Source organism: Anabrus simplex, chromosome 6 (assembly GCF_040414725.1).
Source record: "Anabrus simplex isolate iqAnaSimp1 chromosome 6, ASM4041472v1, whole genome shotgun sequence".
NCBI lineage: Eukaryota > Metazoa > Arthropoda > Insecta > Orthoptera > Tettigoniidae > Anabrus > Anabrus simplex.
In genome coordinates this window covers 166,945,171-166,968,967 of record NC_090270.1, presented here as the reverse complement: position 1 = coordinate 166,968,967, position 23,797 = coordinate 166,945,171, and the positions used below count along the sequence as shown (strand labels likewise).

The 23,797-nt window shown below is 42.8% G+C and overlaps 1 protein-coding gene across 1 annotated transcript in view; it reads left to right on the top strand.

Annotated features, from left to right (window-relative positions):
* LOC136875613 (uncharacterized) overlaps positions 1–23,797 on the top strand; it is a 312,390-nt gene that overhangs the window by 206,033 nt on the left and 82,560 nt on the right. The window contains exon 9 of the mRNA XM_067149147.2: positions 11,731–11,804. Within this exon, the coding sequence (XP_067005248.2) occupies positions 11,731–11,804 (74 nt within the window). The remainder of the gene's footprint in view (positions 1–11,730; positions 11,805–23,797) is intronic.

Sequence of the window (23,797 nt, the reverse complement as noted above, 5' to 3'; positions counted from 1 at the left end):
CAAATGGAATGCATGTACAAAGGTAGAAATGGGACTCGATGATTGGTTAATATAAAATAGGTCACAAGACGACCCAAAAATTCATCACACTTCACTAAAAAGTAAGAACAAAGCAGCTCGATACACTGGGGACACACTCCACACAAATTAATTATCAATCATCAAGAATTAAGAGCAAATCCACTCCAATCACAAGGTACACGCCCACTTCAAATAATTATTAAACATCAAGAGTAAGAGCAAATCCAGCTCTAATCATAAGGAACATGCCCACATCAATCAATTATTCATCTATAATTCAAACAATAATCCCCATGGACAACGGTTGCCATGGAGACGACAACATGTACAAGAGCCACAGAAGCATAAATGAATAATTACATTAAGGAAAAGGAAAATCAGAGAAAGAAAATTTAAAGGAAGAAGAGATTCCGATCCCCGGAGAAAATCTTGTGGTCTCAATCATTTTAGTGGATGACTTCCCATTAACAATTAACAATTCAATGTCATCCAATATTAATAAGGTATCATTAAATTATTTTTCATAACACTTAAACATTTCATGGAAGAAAGTAGAGACTCTAACAGGTTTTGAGATTTCTCCCTCTCATATGAAGGTTTAGACTGTGTAGCCAGTAAGTTAATTACATATTCATGTTTTAAAATGTTAAAGTACAATTAATCTGAAGATCCATCATATATTAATATCCACAGGACAACTTTAAATCCATCAAATTAAATAAGTTTCAAAGATGTTTTTCTTGTTCCGCTCCAGGAGGAAAAAAAAATAACTTGTAGAAGATGACTTAAATCGAGTCCTTGGAAAAGTGATAACGCTTGGTGTCAGCAGAGATCTTATTACTCACACAACTGCCGGAAATTAGGAGATAGTAAATAAATAAGCAGTGGACGTCCACTCCTAGGTAAATAATTAAAAACTTGAGGGTATAAAGCCCTCATCCATTACGAACTATCCTGGTATGGTTAGCTGAATAGACGCTCTACACACCAGCCAGCGCATGACGCGACTAGTCTTCATCATGGCTAACAATAGACTCAAAGCTCACCGGCAAGAGGCAACACGAAGCAGAAGTTGGCTGGAAAGCAGACGAGCCTCAGGAGAGACACTCGCTCTACAGCTGGTCCAACACCAGACCAGAAAATAACTGGTGACAGGAGGGAAATACATAATATTAAACGTTAGAATATAACTCCGCGAGCGGAGAGGATGCAATTAAACTTAGCCGCACAGAAAATAAGAATAGAACCAAGTTGGAATTAAATTCCTAAGTGACATGGATTTCAAAGGCAAGATAGCTGAGCCAAAAATGTAGTGCGGAGAAGCTTAAGGCACGTCCCCTCTGGGACACCGCAGAGAGAGTGAAAGAGATGTACAATGGGAGTGTCACTTGTGTGAAAATAGGAGGAGAGAGAACAGGCTGGTTTGAGTAAAAAGGTGGATTAAAACAAGGAAGTGCTCTGTCACCTTTGCTCTTCGTAATAACAATGGACGATATAATGACAAAAGTGGCAAGGATAATTGGAGAAGGAGGTTATGTGAATGATGTTGATCCACGAATATCACTGTAATATTGTCCGACTCGTTGGCTGAATGGTCAGCGTACTGGCCTTCGGTTCAGAAGGTCCCCGGGTTCGATTCCCGGCCGGGTCGGGGATTTTAACCTTCATTGGTTAATTCCATTGGCCCGGGGGCTGAGTGTTTGTGCTGTCCCCAACATCCCTGCAACTCACACACCACACATAACACTATCCTCCACAACAATAACACGCAGTTACCTACACATGGCAGATGCCGCCCACCCTCATCGGAGGGTCTGCCTTACAAGGGCTGCACTCGGCTAGAAATAGCCACACGAAATTATATATATATATACTGTAATATTTGTCACGTAATATTTGTCACAAATGGAAGATAATCATTAATTTTACTCAAATAAAGTCTCAAATGAGAGGTTGGTTAAGAAATACAGTCGTAACTAGCAAGAAATATGTATATGTATTTACTGGCTGTAATGCCTTTGAAATCCATGTCTGTGCTGCTTGCGCCGTCTTTTGTTTCTTTCTTAAGGTCCAGGGCTGGCACCGATGAATGGAAGTGCTATGTCTGTGATTTTTGTTATCTTTGTCCACATGTCTTGCATTCCGCTGCTCGCGCCGTCGTTTGTTTTTCTTGAGGTCCAGGGCTGGCACCGATGAATGGGAGTATGGGTATTTTGTTAAAAGAAAAATAGCATGATCCCTGGACCAATACATGTATATATATTTAAAGGAAAATAGCATGATCCCTGGACCAATAAGTCATTTAATGAATCAGTTAGTTAACATGAAGTGACAGCCCATCAAATTACATCGAATGAGAAAAATCAATAAAACGCCACCAAAGAACTTCCTAGAATATGCCATAAGAACAGCGAAGAATGGGAAGGCTCCAGGCCCTGACGAGAAGTATGCTGAGATACTGAAACTTCTTGAGAAAGAAAAATCCCTTTCATTATTAGTTGACCTATTCAACAGTATTCACCGCAGTGGAACCATTCCTCGAGACTGGCTCAAATCGACTTTCGTAATATTGCCTAAGAGAGCCAATGCAAAATTCTGGAATGAATATAGAACAATTAGTTTGATGAGCCACGTTCTGAAAGTATTCCTAAAAGTCTTGCATGCGAGAATTTATCATAAATGTGAGGAGAATATCGGAACCTCGCAGTTTGGCTTCAGACATGGTTTTGGTACTAGAGAGGCATTATTCAGTCTGCAGGTATTAGTCCAACGGTGCCGAGATGTCAATGTCGATGTTTTTGCTTGTTTCATCGATTACGAAAAGGCTTTCGATACAGTCCGCCATGATGAACTTATGAACATTCTTCGGGAATTAGGACTTGATGGACGGGACATTCGTATTATTGGTAATCTCTACTGGAACCAGTGTGCTGGCATAAGAGTTGATGGTCGTGTCTCGGAAGAAGTCTCAGTTATGAAAGGAGTTCGCCAAGGCTGTATTCTTTCCCCCATGCTTTTCAACATCTATTCAGAAAAGATTTTTCGAGATGCTCTTTACGGAAAGACTCAAGGAATTGTGGTTAATGGTTTCATCATAAATAACATCAGGTACGCCGATGACACTGTGCTACTTGCAACCAATCTCCAGGATCTACAGGAGCTTCTTAATGCTGTCACTGAAGCCAGCAGCGCAATGGGCTTGAAGCTTAATGTAAAGAAGACCAAGTGGATGGTAATAAGCAGGAAAGAAGATGGCATTCGAGGTAATCTCACAACAGCGAAGGAACAGATCGCGAGAGTAACAACATTTAAATACCTGGGATGTCACATCAATGATGACTGGGACCTTACTCACGAGATCCGATGCAGAATTGAGCAGGCCAGAACTTCTTTTCAGAGACTTAGAAAACTTTTGACAAGCCGTGACCTTTCCATTTCACTACGGACACGACTACTCCGGTGCTACGTTTTCAGCATTCTGTTATTCGGCGTTGAGGCATGGACACTAACTGAGACCATGTGCAAGAGATTGCAAGCATTTGAAATGTGGACATACCGAAGGATGCTGAAGATACCTTGGACAGCTAAAATGACCAATGTAGACGTTTTGCACCGTATGAACAAAGAACCAGAAATTCTCACTACCATCAAGAGAAGGAAACTAGAATACTTTAGTCATATGATGCGGAACTCTAAATACCACCTTCTGCAAGTAATACCCCAAGGGAAAATTAATGGAAAACGTGGTCCGGGGAGAAGTAGGACATCATGGCTCGGCAACTTAAGCCAGTGGTTTGGGGTGACAAAGCTTAGTCTGTTCAGAACAGCTATGAACAAACAACAGATCATGCTACTGATCGCCAACGTTCTGCGAGGACATGGCACATGAAGAAGAAGAAGAAGAAGAAGAAGAAGAAGAAGAAGAAGAAGAAGAAGAAGAAGAAGAAGAAAAGAACTTCCGTGAGCAAAGACATCACAGACGATAGTGTTGGACAAACAAAACACTTACGAAAGCCCTGTGAGGTAGCAGAAATAGTAGCCATAAGGCAGTTTGTTTGTCCAACCCTTGTCCCGTTTCCCTACGGGGTCGGGTATGAGGTGAGATGAATTTGTCTTGGCGGTTTTTTATGACCGGATGCCCTTCCTGACGTCAACCTCATCAGAGGAGTTAATGAGAGATGAAATGAATGACGTGATATATGATAGTAGGGAGAGGGTGAAACCCGGTGCCGGCACATAGCCTACTCCTGTCGAATAGCACCAAGGGGTCTGCTCAAGGCTTAACGTCCCCATCCGACGGACGAATCACCATCAACAGCGTCATATGCCCTCACTCCATATGAGCACTGCGGAGAGGTTTGGAATTTAATCCAGGCTTTTGGCACGCAATCTAGTGATTAGAAATTGTATACCACCACCTCCCCTACCCTGCCGGCCAACATTCTGATGGTGAAAATTTTTTCGACCAACGGGACTCGAACCGGCTAACCTCGGTGTTAGACCGTTTTTAGACTTCAGCGCCTTAACGATCATGGCCACCAGGCGGGCTAGTAGCCATAAGGCAGTAAAGTATGTATTCTCTAAAATAAAAATATTTCATATTATTTCTTAATCAACCTTCAATTTGAGACTTTATTTGAGTAAAAGCAATTACTATCTTCCATTTGTGACAAATGGTACAGTGATATTTCGTGGATCAACATCATTCACGTAACTGGTGAAGGAAAATGAAAGTGATGATGTTTGATGATTTCTTTGATTTTAGAAAACAAATGTTCATGCTCCTCCCAAAGAAAGACTGAGCCAGTTGCTACCAATAGAGATGAGTCCTTGGCTCCTTCACCAACCAAAAGTGAATAAAAAAGGCGGCTTGAGGAAGCGCAAGAAAAGGAAGCACAACACTTGAAGAAAATTGAAGTCTTGCGACAAACTGTCAGAAGAAGGTAGGAGAACTGAAAACTGTAACTGAAAAACTGAGAAAAATCATGAATGGCAGGAAGTGACTTTTGATGGCAATGCATTTCATGGTTACGTTAATATGGGTGTTGAGGTAAATGAGAATGAACTACAATAGCAAAGAATGCTTCGGTGCTTATGTTGACATGTATCAATAAGAAATGGAAAATTCCATTAGGGAATTTCTTTGTAGATGCAATTGATGCCCCTCAAAGGGCAAATTTAGGTATGCAGTGCCTTTACCCTCTTACATAGGCCTAGTGCTAATTTAACAGTAGTTTCTCTCATTTTTGATGGGCTAGCCTATAACTTGAAAATGGCAGTAAATTTCTGTACCATGTTTAAGCATCCTACATCAAGAGAAGAATCGCAGTGCTGTTGGATCCTCCTCACATTCGTAAACTTCTCAGAAATGCCCTGAATGACAAGGGAACTATTGTTTATGGTGATGGTATTGTTATTTCATGGAAGTATGTGAAAGAGTATGTGGAGAGAAAGAAGGCCTCCGTTTAGGGAACAACTGAGATCAGATCATATAAATTTTTGCCAGAACAAAATGAAGGTATCTTTGGCTGCTCAAGGTTTAAGGAAATCACGTGCAACTGCAATAGATTTTTGCAGTAAAGTGCTGAGGTTGGGTTTATTTTTTGGTTCTGAACAACTGTGAAATTCATTATGTTATTCAATGATGTATGAAAAACCAAACCAAACCCCATGACACTACAGCCCTTGAAGGGCCTTAGCCTACCAAGTGACCGCTGCTCAGCCCGAAGGCCTGCAGATTACAAGGTGCCATGTGGTCAGCACGACGAATCCTCTCGGCCGTTATTCTTGGCTTTCTAGACTGGGGCCGCTATCTCACCATCAGATAGCTCCTCAATTCTAATCACTTAGGCTGAGTGGACCTCGAACCAGCCCTCAAGTCCAGGTAAAAATTTCTGACCTGGCTGGGAATCGAACCCGGGGTCTCCGGGTAAGAGGCAGGCACGCTACCCCTACACCACGGGGTCAGCTATTCAATGATGTATAACATTCAAAATTCAAGATGATTGAAGCAGCTTGGATGGAAAAAATCAGCATGTACCGGTACTGAGAAATGGCAGTATATTCTAAGTTTTCTGAACGGTGTATTTTCATATATTGGCAAGCTCAGATGCAGCACAAGTAAAAAATAGGGAAGTTGGATTTTTAGGATTTGAAATATGTATTAAGAGCATGATAGCAGAAAACCATGCTCTGCTGGGTAGTGCCTCTCTGAAGTATTTGTGTGGGCATAAACTGAGCTAAAATTGTGTTAAATTATTCTTTGGTTGCATCTGTCTCAAAAGAGGTTGGAACAATCATCCTACTGCCCAACAGTTTTTATCAGCATACAAGAAATTGCTGGTAAATTCTCACATAAGCATTACTGGAAATAATAACTGTTTACCTGTTTCAGCAATTTCAATAATGTCAGTTTTTTCTTTAGTACCGGTACCAAAACCTGTAGAGTTAATCAATGTGACTACAAAGGCTAATGGACTTATGGAGAATGTAGAGTATTCTACCATTCCTGATTATGAAGAACATGATTACTTGTTTTTTCCTCGTGCACTGTCACTTTGTGTTGAAAATGTTGTTTATTATACACTTAAGAAAATGGAAATTGCAACACTATGAAGGCATTAAGTCATTTGTGTTGATTTTCAAGATATTGAATGATGCCATGTAGGTATGTAAATGATCAAAGTTTCAGACCCATTGGATTGCTGCTACAGGTCTCCCCACATGATTAGTCGCGGAGGAATCAACTCAGTATACGGACTGTGGTGTAGTGTAGTTGAAGTCTGTGCAGTGAAGTGTTCCCCATCAAACATGCCTCAACGACAGATAAGAGCACACTATCAACAACTGTCGCCATTTGAGAGAGCTCGGATAATTGGGCTGTGTGAGGCTGGATTATCGCTAAGGACTGTCACTGCACGTGTTGGCCGACAGGCATCTACGGTACAACGTGTATGGCAACAGTGGTCAAATGAAGGTACCCACACTCGTAGAGCTGGCATAGGCTCAGCGCAACAGACAACTGTGAGAGATGATCGCCCCATCATTTGGATGGCCCGGATGGAACCCCATGCAACAGCAGCGCAAATTCGAGCAGCTGTGGCACTCCCACGTTACACAACAAACAGTTGGTAATCGCCTGAGTGCAGCTGGCTTACGAGCCCGTGTCCCTGCAGAAGGTGTTCCATTGACCCCACAACAGCGACGTGTAAGGCTGGCCTGGTTTCAAGAAAGATCGACTTGGGTCGACGAATGGCATAGGATCGTCTTTAGTGATGAATCGCACTTCTGTCCTGCCCACAGTGATCGCCGGAATCATGTACGGCGACGTACCAAGGAGAGGGGCCGCCCATATCTTATTTTCGAGAGGCACACAGGGCCAACACCAAGCATTTTGGTCAGGGGAGCTATTGGCTTTAATGTGAAATCACAATTAGTGCTTCTTGAGGGCACTATGACTGCTCGACAGTACGTTGATAGGGTACTCATTCCAGTGGTTGTCCCTATGATGGCAAACATTGCTAATGGGATGTTTCAGCAGGACAATGCCCGAGTTCACACTGCACGCACCTCCAGAAAAGCTCTCCACAACATCACAACCTTAGAATGGCCCGCCAGATCCCCGGACTTCAGTCCTATTGAGCATGTGTGGGACATGATGGGTCGACAACTGGCCAACCGTCCTCAGCCACCCACAAGCCTGGAACAACTGACCCGTGCAGTGCAGCAAGCATGGGCCACAATTCCTCAGGAAGCGATCCAAGGCCTTATTGACTCCATGCCTCAACGAATTCATCAATGTATTGATTTTTGTCCAAACTTGCTGTCAGAGGGACCTGAAAGTGTAATTATCGAAGCACAACCGAACACTCGTCCTGCATGTTCAATTGCAGCAATGTAGCATCACTCCTTCTGGGTGTTGCAATTTCCATTTTCTTCAGTGTAATTCTGGGTTTGTGAATAGAAAGTTAATGTTCAGTTTTAAGGTCTGTAACATGCGTGAGTTCTTTATTTATACTAGAGCCTGGTAAGCGGAGGAAATCACTGATATGTCATAAAGACAAATGATTTCTTGTGTATCCTTTTAATGACATGTTTAACATATCCACAAAGACGTACACGAGATGCTGTCAGTTTGTACAATTATTTTATTTACATTTATCTACAAATTAACACACACACACACACTTAAACACAGTATCGCAACACAAACGCTTCACTTCGAGAATATCAACAAATTACAAGTAACAACTCTCATTATTGTTCCATATTGAAGATGACGTTAGGCATAAAATCTCAAGGATAATTTAATAAAACCACCTATTCAATACTTTCCACATTTAACGTGGTTTGAATCTACATGAATTTATGTAGATTTATCAGGTACATGTTTCATCCATTATTTGGGCATCTTCAGCCTGTATACAACCTTTAGGTCAAGGTTCGGGAACATTTAACCATATATAGTATAATACACTGACTGACAGTGACAATGCAACACCAAGGAGGAGTGGTTCGAAAGGGATGAAAGTTGGGGAAAAAACAGAGACGGCACGGATGAATAATTGATGTTTATTTCAAACCGATATGCAGGTTACACAATGCGCACGGCATTGACTCAGTAGGATGTAGGACCACCGCGAGCGGCGATGCACGCAGAAACACGTCGAGGTACAGAGTCAATAAGAGTGCGGATGGTGTCCTGAGGGATGGTTCTCCATTCTCTGTCAACCATTTGCCACAGTTGGTCGTCCGTACGAGGCTGGGGCAGAGTTTGCAAACGGCGTCCAATGAGATCCCACACGTGTTCGATTGGTGAGAGATCCGGAGAGTACGCTGGCCACGGAAGCATCTGTACACCTCGTAGAGCCTGTTGGGAGATGCGAGCAGTGTGTGGGCGGGCATTATCCTGCTGAAACAGAGCATTAAGCAGCCCCTGAAGGTACGGGAGTGCCACCGGCCGCAGCACATGCTGCACGTAGCGGTGGGCATTTAACGTACCTTGAATACGCACTAGAGGTGACGTGGAATCATACGCAATAGCGCCCCAAACCATGATGCCGCGTTGTCCAGCGGTAGGGCGCTCCACAGTTACTGCCGGATTTGACCTTTCTCCACGCCGACGCCACACTCGTCTGCGGTGACTATCACTGACAGAACAGAAGCGTGACTCATCGGAGGACACGACGTTCCGCCATTCCCTCATCCAAGTCGCTCTAGCCCGGCACCATGCCAGGCGTGCACGTCTATGCTGTGGAGTCAATGGTGGTCTTCTGAGTGGACGCCGGGAGTGCAGGCCTCCTTCAACCAATCGACGGGAAATTGTTCTGGTCGATATTGGAACAGCCAGGGTGTCTTGCACATGCTGAAGAATGGCGGTTGACGTGGCGTGCGGGGCTGCCACCGCTTGGCGGCGGATGCGCCGATCCTCGCGTGCTGACGTCACTCGGGCTGCGCCTAGACCCCTCGCACGTGCCACATGTCCCTGCGCCAACCATCTTCGCCACAGGCGCTGCACCGTGGACACGTCCCTATGGGTATCGGCTGCGATTTGACGAAGCGACCAACCTGCCCTTCTCAGCCCGATCACCATACCCCTCGTAAAGTCGTCTGTCTGCTGGAAATGCCTCCGTTGATGGCGGCCTGGCATTCTTAGCTATACACGTGTCCTGTGGCACATGACAACACGTTCTACAATGACTTTTTTTTTTTTTTTTGCTAGGGGCTTTACGTCGCTCCGACACAGATAGGTCTTATGGCGACGATGGGATAGTAATGGCCTAGGAGTTGGAAGGAAGCGGCCGTGGCCTTAATTAAGGTACAGCCCCAGCATTTGCCTGGTGTGAAAATGGGAAACCACGGAAAACCATTTTCAGGGCTGCCGATAGTGGGATTCGAACCTACTATCTCCCGGATGCAAGCTCACAGCCGCGCGCCTCTATGCGCACGGCCAACTCGCCCGGTCTCTACAATGACTGTCGGCTGAGAAATCACGGTACGAAGTGGGCCATTCGCCAACGCCGTGTGCCATTTATCATTCGCTACGTGCGCAGCACAGCGGCGCATTTCACATCATGAGCATACCTCAGTGATGTCAGTCTATCCTGCAATTGGCATAAAGTTCTGACCACTCCTTCTTGGTGTTGCATTTGCTCTGTCAGTCAGTGTATATGAACGTTAATAATCTCTTAGGACTAACATGCCAGGATAATAATTTTTTAAATGTGAACAATACATAAATGTGAGTAACACAAATTAATGGTGTTTTAACACAATTAAAACTTGTCGGTCCTATTCTAACTTAAAAATATGTCCAAAACTAAAATAGATCTCCTTCCTCTAACATAAGTCTTCGGTAAAAAGGATATTCATACGGGGGCTCATTTGATCCACTTATATCAATTTCATGTTCTTGGCGTAACTAATGTTGAAATGTGTTGTCAACCACAACTGGAGATTTCATATGTAGACTGGTCAAGATTGTTGTGGATGAAAGTATAAATTAATGGTTTTTTGTACACAGTTAAAACTTGTCAGTCCTATTTAACTTGAAAATATGTGCAAAACTAAAATGGATCTATTACCTCTAACATAAATCTTGGGTAAAGAGGATATTCATACGGGGGCTCATTTGATCCACTTATATCAATTTCATCTTCTTGACGTAACCAATGTTGAAATGTGTTGTCAACCACAAGTGGAGATTTAAAACCGATTGTTATATGTAGACTGGTCAAGATTGTTGTTGTGAATGAAACTATAAGCTTTTAGCTTCGGGTCTTATGTAACGACAAGGAATTGTAAAGAGTACAATTCTTAGGCTGTTTCTTAGTTTTAGGCTGCTACTTAATTGGGAAGGAACATCCTAGACACTTAATACAGTCTTGTATGAATATCATTCCCGTTGATGTGTTGCTTGGCCTTTGGGAGGGATGTTAAGATTACTTGTTCATTTCATGAAATGTTAGTAAGGCAGATGCAGCCGGAACAGGCAGGACCACCTCGAAGAAGAAGAAGAAGAAGAAGAAGAAGAAGAAGAAGAAGAAGAAGAAGAAGAAGAAGAAGAAAATATCATCTCCAAGGAAAGGTTATTGGCCTCTACTGAATCTTCCTTTGACAATTGTATTGAATACATAACAAATTGATGTCCCCATTCTGATATAATCAAGACAGTATCGTCGATCTGTGTAAGAGAAAAGTGCCTGAATGGAGTGATGTTGAGGATTCATTTGATCTCTTTTTGAACTATGAATGTGTGATACGTTTTAATGAGAATGTGCTAGTTGATTATTTTTTCCAGTTAAATATTTTATGCCAGAACATTCAGGACTGAACTGCAAGAAAATCTACTGTTTTTCAGAGCTGTATAGCAAAATTCCTGTAGAAAATCTTGCATTAATGCAGACAGTATGCCCAAAATGTTAGAGTTTGTTTTTGTGGTGCTGAGAAAACTGAATCTAGTGTCTTATGAATATGTACTGGCCCAAGGTAAAAGTTGTCTTAATGTAGAAACTCAGGTGTATGTACTAAATTTTGAAACACACTTCAGTCAGACAGGTTTAGTATTTTGCATCTATATCATGATAAGCCAGAAACTCTTGAAGCAAATCCATGGTTCTGAAAAATTCACTTGAAGCGCTGTAAAAAAATCTCTCTCTCACTCTCTCTCTCTCTTTTTGCTTATACAATTGTATGTGTGCACCTTTGCAGGGAGCTGTTGCAGCGCGTATGGGAAGATCAAGATTATTATCGGAGGTTTCCATATAACCTTTCATTTGTGCCAGGTATGTATTTGACTTGAGGATAATGTTCCAATACAACTATCAATAGAAAGAAAGGTTCTATTTTTATTTTTCTATTAAAATGAATTAGAGAAACAACTTGATAGATAAATGGACTGTGTTGATTATATACTTTCTTTAAAAGATTAGGGGAGAGAGAAATGGGGATAATTTGGAATCACTTTGTTAATATAGAGAAGATGCTTTATAAATATTACATGAATAAAAATAGAAATTAAAATTACCGCATAAACCTCAAAAATTAAAAATTCGAATTTAGGTCCCTCTCTGCGCAACAGGTTGCGTATGATTCCCTGCCTAAATATGTAATCAAATGAATATTAAATATGTATTATAATTTAAATTATTTTTATATATACATTAGATCCAGGGGATCAGCTTTATACCGTATGGTCCACCAGCCCCTTGGAATCCAGTTTTATGCGTCCCTTCTCATTTAGTACAGTTCTGAAAGACATTGGTCCCTCTCCCTAAACCAGGGTAATATAACGAGATGTGTGTTTACGGGCTAGAAGACAGCAGGAATCGTGAGCGCCATGATGAATTCATTATGGGTACCTTGAATGAACCCATAAAACGAGTACAGATACACAGAACACGTACTTTAAAACAGGAGGTGGTCGCACAGACCGGGAGCACGGTACTGTTTAGGCTGGGAAGTGGGCGTCACAAGTCAAGTGTCGCAGTAGCTCACATGGCAAGCAGGCGGGGAGATATGTGATAGTGGACAGTGCTCGAGGTGGGGGGTTCAAATCAAACATAAGAATTTTTTTAACAGCCAGTTGCTTGGGATGTGGTAAGGTTGCATACTTGATAGCTTCCAAGGACTGATTTGTTTATATGACCCTGTAAGAGACCATGTTGCATTGGGTATGGTGCTGGGTTGGACGAGAATGTGGAGATGATGGTCTGTGGCCAGTATTGGCTGGGAAGTGGGCACTGTTGGTCAGGTATCGCAGTAGCTCACATGGCTAGCACACGGTAGGATGTGTGATAGTTGACAGCACTCGAGGGTTAGAAGGTTCAAGTCCCATGCAAGTATTTTTTTAAAGCCAGTTGCCTGGAATGTGGCAAGGTTGTATACTTATTACTGGTATTACTGGCATTTTTTTTTATTTGACTCTGAAACGGGCCATTGTTATGGAGCTGGGTTGATAGAGGTTAGGAAACATGTGACAGGTTTTCAATTATCTATGTTGTCTAACGCAGCACCTGCTCAAACCGATGACCTCCGTGGTTGATACAGAGCTGTGCGCAATGTTGTAAGGACCGTCTGGCCTGTTGCAACATCTCTGGTGAAATGGATCGGCAAGCCTCAGTGATGAGTTGTCTAAGGTGACAAGGACTGGCCAGCTCCTGTGCATACACCAGTTGTTTTACATGTCCCCATAGAAAAAAATTCAGGGGCATAAGATCGGGCGATTTGGCGGGCCAGGAGACAGGTCCTCCCCTTCCTATCCATTTATCAGGATATGTCACATGGAGATGGTTCTGGACGACCACCGCCGCGTGTGGTAGAGCCACATCATTTGAAACCACATCCTGCAGCGGTCAAAGAGTGGCACATGTTCCGAAAGCAGTGGTAGTTCATCTTGGAAAATCCGCAGATAGCATTGGCTGGTCAGATGGCCCTCAAAGTAATGGGGACCAATGAGGTGATCACCCATGATTCCACACCACACATTCACGCTCCACTGTACCTGGAAAGCTGTTTGTTGCACTCACTGGGGATTATCCACACTCCAGTAATGCATATTATGGCAATTAACGGTTCCATTGTTGTGAAATCGTGCTTCGTCCGTAAATAAGAGGCTCGCTAGAAAAGCAGGATCAGTGTCCATATGCTGTAGGATCCATTGACAGAACGTCGCCTGGACATCGAAATCATGACCATGGAGCTCCTGGTGTAAGTGCAGACGGTACGGGTGAAATAGGTTGGTATGCAATATCACCATTACAGACGTCCAGCTGATGTTCTTCTCCTGTGCAATGGCCGGTGTGCTAGTATGAGGGTTATGCATTGTCAGCAGACGTCACGGGATGATCTCAAACAAGCCGTGTCCTTCCCAGGGATGCAGGATCCCGCAGGCGTCTTTCCACACCCAAAATGTCATGCTCATCAGTTGTTGTCTATCCGGAAAGCATTCTTGGTACAGGCGTTGTACCTGCTATGCATTCTGTCTAGCTTCTCCATAGATAAGTAACGTATCCACATACTCATCACTGGAATACATCTCGAGGCAGTGAATAAACTTTGTGTTGTGAATTGCTTCAAAGGAGGGGAGTTTGCGCAGCTACATACTTACCTGCCGTTGCATGTTGTTATTGTTCCAATGGAGCATACTTTTCCCTATCTGTGGTCTATGAAGCTTGGAACATGTACGGCGTAGCTAACCTGCCACAGACCTTTATCTCCTTATCCTCGTCCAAACCAGCGTCATACCCCATGCAACAATACATACGGTTTTGTACAGGGTCAAATAAACAAATTAGTCCTTGGAAGCTATCAAGTATGCAACCTTACCACATCCCAAGCAACTAGGTGCTAAAAAAAATTCTTAAGCAGGATTCGAACCTCCTACGTCAAGCACTGTCCACTGTCACATATCTCCCTGCCTGCTTGCCATGTGAGCTACTGTGACACTTGACCTACGGCGCCCACTTCCCAGCCTATACAGTACCATGCTCCCAGTCTGTGTGTCCACTTCCTGTTTTAAAGTACGTTTTCTGCATATATTTACTCATTTTATGGGTTCATTCAAGGTACCCATAATGAATTAATAGTGGCGCTTATGATTACTGCTGTCTTCTAACCCGTAAACACACATCTCGTTTTATTACCCTGGTTTAGGGAGAAGGACCGATGTTTTTCAGAATTGTAGTAAATGTGAAGGGATGCATAAAACTGGGTCGCAAAGGGCTGGTGGACCACCCAGTATATTGCTTGAACAGTTTGTTTTCTAATCCATGAAAATCACTCATTTTTTCCATTATGGTCATTTACAGTTTACCATGCATCTGTCATCTTCTCTAACACAGCTTCTGAATTTTTGTCGCGGCCCTCCTGACCTTTTAAAATAAGGCAAACAAACCAGCCAACATTGTGAAACAATAATTGACAACGGGACCACTAGATTGAGAAGAAATTGCGAATTCTGCTGTTCTAAAGTTTTCAATTTCATCAACGTTTATCCATCACTTGTCACATGTATTTCGGCTGCACGTTATCTCAGGCTTGGTTTCTCAAACATTTTTGCTCCTGCTCTCCTCCTAGCCATTTGATGTGATGTTGTTTCTGCAAAGGCAGACTTTCGGCCTGAATTTTCGACACAGTGATGTCATCCTGTTTCGAATTGTTATAAAACCAAAATTTTTTAGACTAAGAGGTCCACAATCTTGCTTATATGCACTTATTGTTCGTTTCCATCTGTATCATTTGTTTTCATTTCTTTTCTTCTTAGGTTAACACAGTTTTTAGATTCAATTATGTTTTGTATTAACCCCTGTTTTCACTGAATTGTATTGTAGCGAGTTGTTTATTGCTCCATATGATATGTAAATATTTTATATTGTGCTGTTTTTATTTCCGTCCTGTCTCTCTTTTGTCTTTTCATTTGTTCCTTCATTATGATTTTTTTTACACATTTTTAGCTTGTATTATGTAAATTACTTCAAACCTCCCCCCCTTTTTTTTCACTGAAGATGGCTCAAACGAGTCGAAACATGTTTGAATTTGATTACTCCATTTGATGATGGAATTATATGATGTATTGAATTAAGAGGATACACTTAATTTTTCCTTTGTAAAGTGATTCTGTTTTGTTTGTTTGTTTGTTTGTTTGTTTGTTGTTATTTTTATCTCATTTCTTTCTTTTATTGTATGTAAATTTTACCAACACCGACATATGTATTTTGACACTCAACATACTGACGAGCACAAATAATTTTCCATGAATGTGTTATGACTTGTCCAATTGACATTAGAACAACAGAAAGAAAATAATGTTTTTAACCTGATACTAAGTACACACATGGAACAACTGACATATACAGTATATATACATACTAATGAACGGGACTGCATGATGAGTATGAATGGGCTACTTTCTGAGGTTTTGACTGATGATATTGGGATTGTGGATGACTATATATATGTTGACAGTGTGTGTATGTGTGGATCATATTATATACAGTGGGGAAATGGATGGTGCAATTAACAAACCATAATGTGGATGACATAGTTTTGATTGTGAGTTGAATAAGTCGATGGTGAAGAGAACCGGCAGGTTGTCTTGTACTGTAAATTACTGTTGGCAAGGTGATCATGTGGAAAGTAGGGTGAGAGTGCATAGTGGGTTGTAGGGATAGGTTGACAGGTTACCTTGACACAAACTGTTTTATGGTGGTGGCCAGTCTGTGGGTTGCCTAAGGATTCAGTGATAGTGGAGTGAGAATAGGGTGTATAAGTGGGTATTTGAGCATAGTGTATAGGAGTTGGGATGTGACAGGGTTATTGGGATCTAGATCCTTGTCAAGGAATCTGGAAGAGATGGGAAATGTGGTTGTCCAGTTTGGGGAAAGGGAAGATGTTATCAACATCCGTGGTGTGGAATCTTGGGATACTCTTAGGGACATAGGGGAAGGGTTGGGATAGGTGGCTGTTGAGTAATATACGGATGATTCAGTTGCCAAACTAGGTGGTGAAGAATTGGATATAGGAGGTTGGAAATGTGAAGAAAATGAGGGCTTAAAAATGAGGGTAGAATTCCAAATGGAGTCAAAGGCCTGATTAAAACCAGAGGTGATTTGTAGGGCTGGATGAGATGAAGGTGCAGGTGGGAGGTGAAGAGACCTGGGCATAATCCACATTGTGATGGGGTTAGTAAGTGAAGGGACTTCAGGTAGGGGTGTAACTAGCAGATTAGGATTTTATCAAGGGTCTTGGCAAGGATTGTGATGAGGCAGATGGGGTTGTAGGAGTCCAAGACAGACAGCTCTTTTCCAGATTTGGGGAAAAGGAGCATTGAGGATCTCTTTCAGGAGGTTGGGTAGAAACCGGAGGTAAGCATTATATAGGGATCCTGGGAGTGTTAGGAGTTCAGTTGGGGTTGACAGATATGGCAGTACTGGACCTGGAGCTGTGTCATTGGTGCAGGCTAAGGCATCGGTAATGTCGGTGATGGTCATAGGGGTGCTTAGGAGGTGAGATGTGAATGTATGAATACAAGAAGGTTGGAGGAAGGGGGAGAGGAGGAAATTCTGGTAAATTGCGGTACCAGTCGGGGATGAGCAGTGATAGGGTGACGCACTTACAGAAGTGCGAGATCATCTCCAATTTTTCGTGGGTTTTGGTTGGAAATGCTCTGTTGTGGATGATGGGATAGGAAGGGGTGCTGTGTTGTTCAAGGAGGGAGGATAGCTTGCGCCAAACTGGGCGTGTATACAGGAGAATTTAGGTAAGACTGGGAGAGTATCCAGAGGTGAAGGAATTTGGGTGGGAGTTGGGGGTTTGTGGATTGAGGTGGGGATGTGGATCTTCAAGGCATTAGTTATGGTGATATGAAGTTGGACAGGGTGTCTATGGATTGGACACCACAATGATGGGGAGGTGATTGTGTGAGTATTTGGTAATGTTTTCACGGTAGCCAGTCAAATAGGCGGCTGTCTTGAAGTTTGTTATTAGATGTCGGGGAGGGAGATTTGGACTGGAGAAGTATGGGGAGGGGGTCACTGCTGATACTGGGAAAGTAGGAAATGTTTAAATGGTGAATCAAGGAGTTGTGGAAAATAATGGCAGCATTGATGTCACAACATCCACTATTTTTGAGGTACTGACAACATTGCCTTCTGATTATTGGGAGTGACAAAGAAATGTGGAAAGTCTTTGTCACCCTCAATAATCAGAAGGTGTTGATGTCAGTGCCTCTAAGAGAGCGGATGTGGAAAACTAACAAATTTCACACTGACTTCGTACAGTCTGGAGGGTTGTAAAGGTCTATAAAATCTAAAATAACTATTAGAGAGGTAGCACTTTTACCATAGACTAAATTTATTCACACTGTTTGTTTTAACACACAGCACTCCAGTGTATGGAACTTTTGATTTCCAGCCAGGCCCCTGTCAGCGTAGTGTCATTCCTGCACCAGTTCACTCTCCACAACTAATACGCTGCACTGAACTCAACATAGCCATATGAATAGCTCAGACTAGCCGATTATGTGACTGACTTGTGGTACAAGCTTCGCTGTTTATTTAGGCCCATGGAATATTGTAGAGAATCTCAGCCAGCTTCCTTATCATAAGACTCAACAATTCAACAGATCTATTGTAGTCTACTACTTACCCTCCTCATTGTCAATCTTTATTATTACAAATTTTAAAGATTTTGCTTATTAGAATATTACTTTAAGAGAGACAGACAAGATAGTTAAGGCATTTATTCAATCGCAATGATGGTGACTGATAATCAGTTCTAGGATTGTTGGTTTTATTAATCATTTTCAACATTAGCAAGAGTTCAATCAATCAATCAATCAGTCAATCAATCTATCTATCAGTTACTACTGATCTGCATTTAGGACAGTTGCCCAGGTGACAGATATCCTATCTGTTGCTTTCCTAGCCTTTTCTTAAATAATTGCAAAGAAGTTGGAAAATTATTGAACATCTCCCTTGGTAAGTTATTCCAATCCCTAACTCCCCTTCATATAAACGAATATTTGAACCAATTTGTCCTCTTGAATTCCAACTTTATCTTCATATTGTGATCTTTCATACTTTTAAAGACACCACTCAAAATTATTCGTCTAGTGATGTCCTCCCACGCCATCTCTCCACAGACACCTCGGAACATACCACTTAATTGGAATAATAACAATAAGTTAATTTATTAATTTGACCACCTAATCAATACAATAAGTCTTGTGTTAGTTGATTTACATTGGCATGTTAACTAAAATGGTACATGTTTCACCTTGTATTCAGGCATCATCAGCCATTATCTTAACCTTAAAATGGAATCAGGCACCTGATTTACATATACATGAAATAAATATTTTTTTAAAACCCTGGAGAGACTTGAAATAAAATTAACATATGGTAAAAGACTTGTAATGAAGTTAGTTTTAAAGATATTACAATGAGAGAGGAAATATACAATTGGTGAAAGTATTAGTGATATTGACATTAGAAGGCTTCTGTTATAATTAAAATGAACAAAGCAACAGTCTGTTATGAACAAGTGATAAGATTGCTATAAAAGATGGTTTTCCGTGGTTTCCCATTTTCACACCAGGCAAATGCTGGGGCTGTACCTTAATTAAGGCCACAGCCGCTTCCTTCCCACTCCTAGCCCTTTCCTGTCCCATCGTCGCTGTAAGACCTATCTGTGTCGGTGCGACGTAAAACAAATAGAGAAAAAAGAATTAAAATTGTATCTTTAAAATAAGACAAATTGTAGTCTTTGATGTTACTGGCAATGGGATGAAAAAGTTATGCATACATTATTTTTTTTTGCTAGTTGTTTTACGTCGCACCAACACAGATAGGTCTTACAGCGACGATGGGACAGGAAAGGGCTAGGAGTGGGAAGGAAGCGGCTGTGGCCTTAATTAAGGTACAGCCCCAGCATTTGTCTGGTGTGAAAGTGGGAAACCACGGAAAACCATTCTCAGGGCTGCCAACAGTGGGGTTCAAACCTGCTATCTCCCGAATACTGGATACTGAAAAATTAGATAAAAAATTAGATGTATGGCTTTTCAGGTGTTTGCTCTATTAACCAGCATTTCACCTTAGGTCTGACACTAGACTCGTCAGAGTGGGATGTGTCAGACCCTACCCACTGATGCTGGGGTGTATGCAGGTGAACTTATCAGAAGCCTCTTATGTGGCACAGTCTGATAACTGCATATGGGAGATAAAACTCCACAATGGAATTAATGCCCGCCTAGCAATTCCAAATGGTAATTCTACATTCTCATGGAGGGAGTTAGATATTTTTCCACCAATAGAGCATATCAAAAATCAGATAAAAAATTAGATGTATGGCTTTTCAGGCGTTTGCTCTATTAACCAGCATTTCGTCTTAGGTCTGACACTAGACTCGTCAGAGTGGGATGTGTCAGACCCTACCCACTGATGCTGGGGTGTATGCAGGTGAACATCATCATCATCATCAAAAAGTTCATTGCCACCTCAATTGAGGTGGGCGGGCCACAGCTAAACTAGTAGCTCTTAGGCCAAGTGTAAAAGAAGAAAGTGGGAAAATTACATGATAGCTGTATGTGTCGTACATACCGTAAAAGAAACTGTAATGGAAGAGGCTCGAGGACACCGTGACAACAAGCCGGGCCCAGGGGCGACCCGCAAAGCCCCCCCCCGGGCTAGACCCTACAAATACCAGAGGAAACAGGAGGTGAATTTTATTGACTTGACAACGTATCTCGGGCGCGCATATGAGAAAAATGGATACAGAGAATTGCTACAAGTGCATGAACAAGTGTTTAGAGTGCATGTATAAGAGAAAATGAATACAGAGAGTGACAAAATGACATAACACAGCAACAAGAGATCTTAGTGCGAGAAAGAAAGGGGCTGGTGTGGAAGAAAATTGGTGGGAGGGGAAGGGTATTGTTGCAAGAGAAGGTAATATACTGTGGTGGTCATATTGATGAGGGACGTAGCAAAGAGACGGAGAAGATCCAGGAGTGGGAGATTCGGTAAAAAAGAGGTTGGTTGCGAGGTGAGGAAGGGTATATAGCAGACAGAGGGGGGGTATATGGAGGAGTCGAGGATAATTGAGGAGAAGGGTCACTGGGTGGAGAGGAAGCATGACGTGGCTGAGAGCGAGAACGTTCTACTCGATATGTTCGCCGTCAGAAGAGGACACCATTAGTGACGAGATGGTCGACTTCACTGGCTGAGGGAAGTTGCAGGTGAACCATAAAGGTCGGGCCGTCATCGTTGTAGATCCGGAACGCCCGTTGCACTGAGACGCCGGCCTGTCGCAGTTCGTGCAGGACAACCTGGTCAGAGATGGTAGGGTCCAGGCCCCGAATGACACAGCTGTGAGAGGAGTACGAGGAAGAAGCAGGAGCAGCAGTAGAGGGGCCGGACAAAACGAGACCCAAAGTAGCGACGGAACTGGCTGGAGGTAATGAGAGGTTGTCAAGGATAGTAACAGGAGAAGTAGACATGATGGGAGTCGGGTGGCTAACGGTGGAGAGAACAGTCGGAGGGGGCAAGGGAGTGGAGACCGATGGAGAGCAGGTAGTAACAGTGATGGTTGTGGCAGTGATAGTTGTGGTGGTAAGCGTAATAGTGGTGGACGTAGTGGTAACTACAGGGGGGGAGGTCTTGGTGAGTTTGCTAGAGGAACGACGTGTGGCGGCGAGCACCGGTTTGGGAAAACGGCGACATCCTGTTAAAAGCCCTTCAGGAGGTGTAATCGCTTTATGTAGAATACCATTGAGGTAGACGCCGTCCTTGAAGAGCTTCCGTGCCTCACACAGGTCATAGTAGATAAGCAGGACATCTTGGGTAGGTTGTCCCGAAACGCGGTCTTCAAGTCTGATCAGGTCACAAAGTATAGAGCTTTGAGGATCAACTGCCCGGCGGATGAGACTATCCGAATGGGTGAGGTCCACGCCCTTAAGTAGTGCTGCATTCATAGTGGGAAGGCGACAGCCAACAAGGCGTCTGCCTAATTATTGTTGATTGGGCCGGCTGAGTCAAGGATGAGAACGGCCACCCAGCCTAAAAAAAATAGCGTGGAAAGGAAAAGAGAACATGCTGACGATACACCCCTCTGTCAATTAGTGTTGGCAGGTGAACTTATCAGAAGCCTCTTATGTGGCACAGTCTGATAACTGCATACGGGAGATAAAACTCCACAATGGAATTAATGCCCGCCTAGCAATTCCAAATGGTAATTCTGCATTCCCATGGAGGGAATTAGATATTTTTCCACCAATAGAGCATATGAAAAATCAGATCAAAGCCATACATCTAATTTTTGATCTGATTTTTGATATGCTCTATTGGTAGAAAAATATCTAATTCCCTCCATGGAAATGAAGAATTACCATTTGGAATTGCTAGGCGGGCATTAATTCCAATGTGGAGTTTTATCTCCCGTATGCAGTTATCAGACTGTGCCACATAAGAGGCTTCTGATAAGTTCACCTGCATTACCGACCTCCAATATCTGTGTCTGAGTGCTTTATGACACTACCAGTATCATCTCTAGCTGTGTTCATTTTCAATCATTCTGTGTTTTTTGCGTCCTCATTGTTCCACTAGTGTTTGTCCATTTCTTTCTGCTTCCACCATAGTGTTTTTCGTATCGTATGTCAAGATGAACTGAAGACATTTCTCTCTCAGTACGATGTGTTGTGCGTTTATACTTTGTGTGCCAACCGAAATCAATGAAAAATAGACTGACATGGAAGAAATCACATAATATTTCCTTGTTATATACTTGTTTATGTTTTACATTTTCTCTGTTTCAATCTGTATTTGATTATGTTTTGTTTTCAGTATGTACGAGACATACTTCTATGTATGTGTTCCAAAATTCTACTTTTATGTACTCACTCACCGGCCAAAGAGCTACATGTTTAGCTGGTGGCCCACCTGCCCCTTACCGGGCAGGAATGAAATAACTATTTGAATAAAGAATAATTCACCTGCATATCTTACTAACTTTAATACTCTTTGCGCGAATATCCGGGGTAATCGCATTCCTTTCCCTAGTGATGGGCTGCGAATGGACTCGCGAAGACTCGTGTCTGGGATCGTAAAACTCGAGGTACTCGAGTCCGGACTCGAGGCCGAGGACGCTGGCAGCGTTATCTGCGAGCCGTGTATGCAAACTACACGATGCTTAATATTTTAGGTAGGCCAAGGACAAGTATTGGGTCCGTTTCCAAATGATGCACAGTGATATAATGTACAAACTGATGTACATTATGCCGTATTTACATGAATGTATAGGCCTACACAACAAAACCATATTGTAACGTAAACTAAGGTGTGTATGGACACAGGTGCTTATGAGCTACAGTCCGGCTTTATGGCTAAATGGTTAGCGTGCTGGCCTTTGGTCACAGGGGTCGCGGGTTCGATACGCAGCAGGGTCACGAATTTTAACCATCATTGGTTAATTTTGCCGACACGGGGGGTGGGTGTGTGTGTTGTCTTCATCATCATTTCATCCTCATTATGACGAGCAGGGCGCCTACCTGTGTCAAATGGAAAGACCTGAATCTGGCGAGCCGAACATGTCATCGGACACTCCTGGCACTAAAAGCCATACGCCATTTCATTTTACCGGCACACAGTGTGAAATTGTAGAGATCAGGCAGGACAAACGTACATTTTCGACTAATCTATTTATATTATAAAGGGCATTATTGTACGCTCGTGACTATACAAAGAATACCTGACCGCAAAGCTTTTAAAGCTGTGTGTGGTATAGCTGATCTGTACAATTGTGTGAACATTGCGCCCCTTACCGAACCTTGCATCTCACACTAACAATTGTCTGCAGTGTGTTCAGATGAATCTACGTAACTAGCGACTGTGTTATAGGAACTGTGAAATAGGGATGGTCCGCCTCTGTGGTGTAGTTGTTAGCATGATTAGCTGCCACCCCCGGAGGTCCGGGTTTGATACCCGGCTCTGCCACGAAATTTGAAAAGTGGTACGAGGGCTGGAACGGGGTCCACTCAGCCTCGGGAGGTCAACTGAGTAGAGGTGGTTTCGATTCCCACCTCAGCCATCCTGGAAGTGGTTTTCCGTGGTTTCTCCACTTCTCCTCCAGGCAAATGCCTGGATGGTACCTAACTTAAGGCCATGGCCAATTCCTTCCCTCTTCCTTGCCTATCTCTTCCAATCTTCCCATCCCCCGCCAAGGCCCCTGTTTAGCATAGCAGGTGAGGCCGCCTGGGCGAGGTACTGGTCATCCTCCCCAGTTG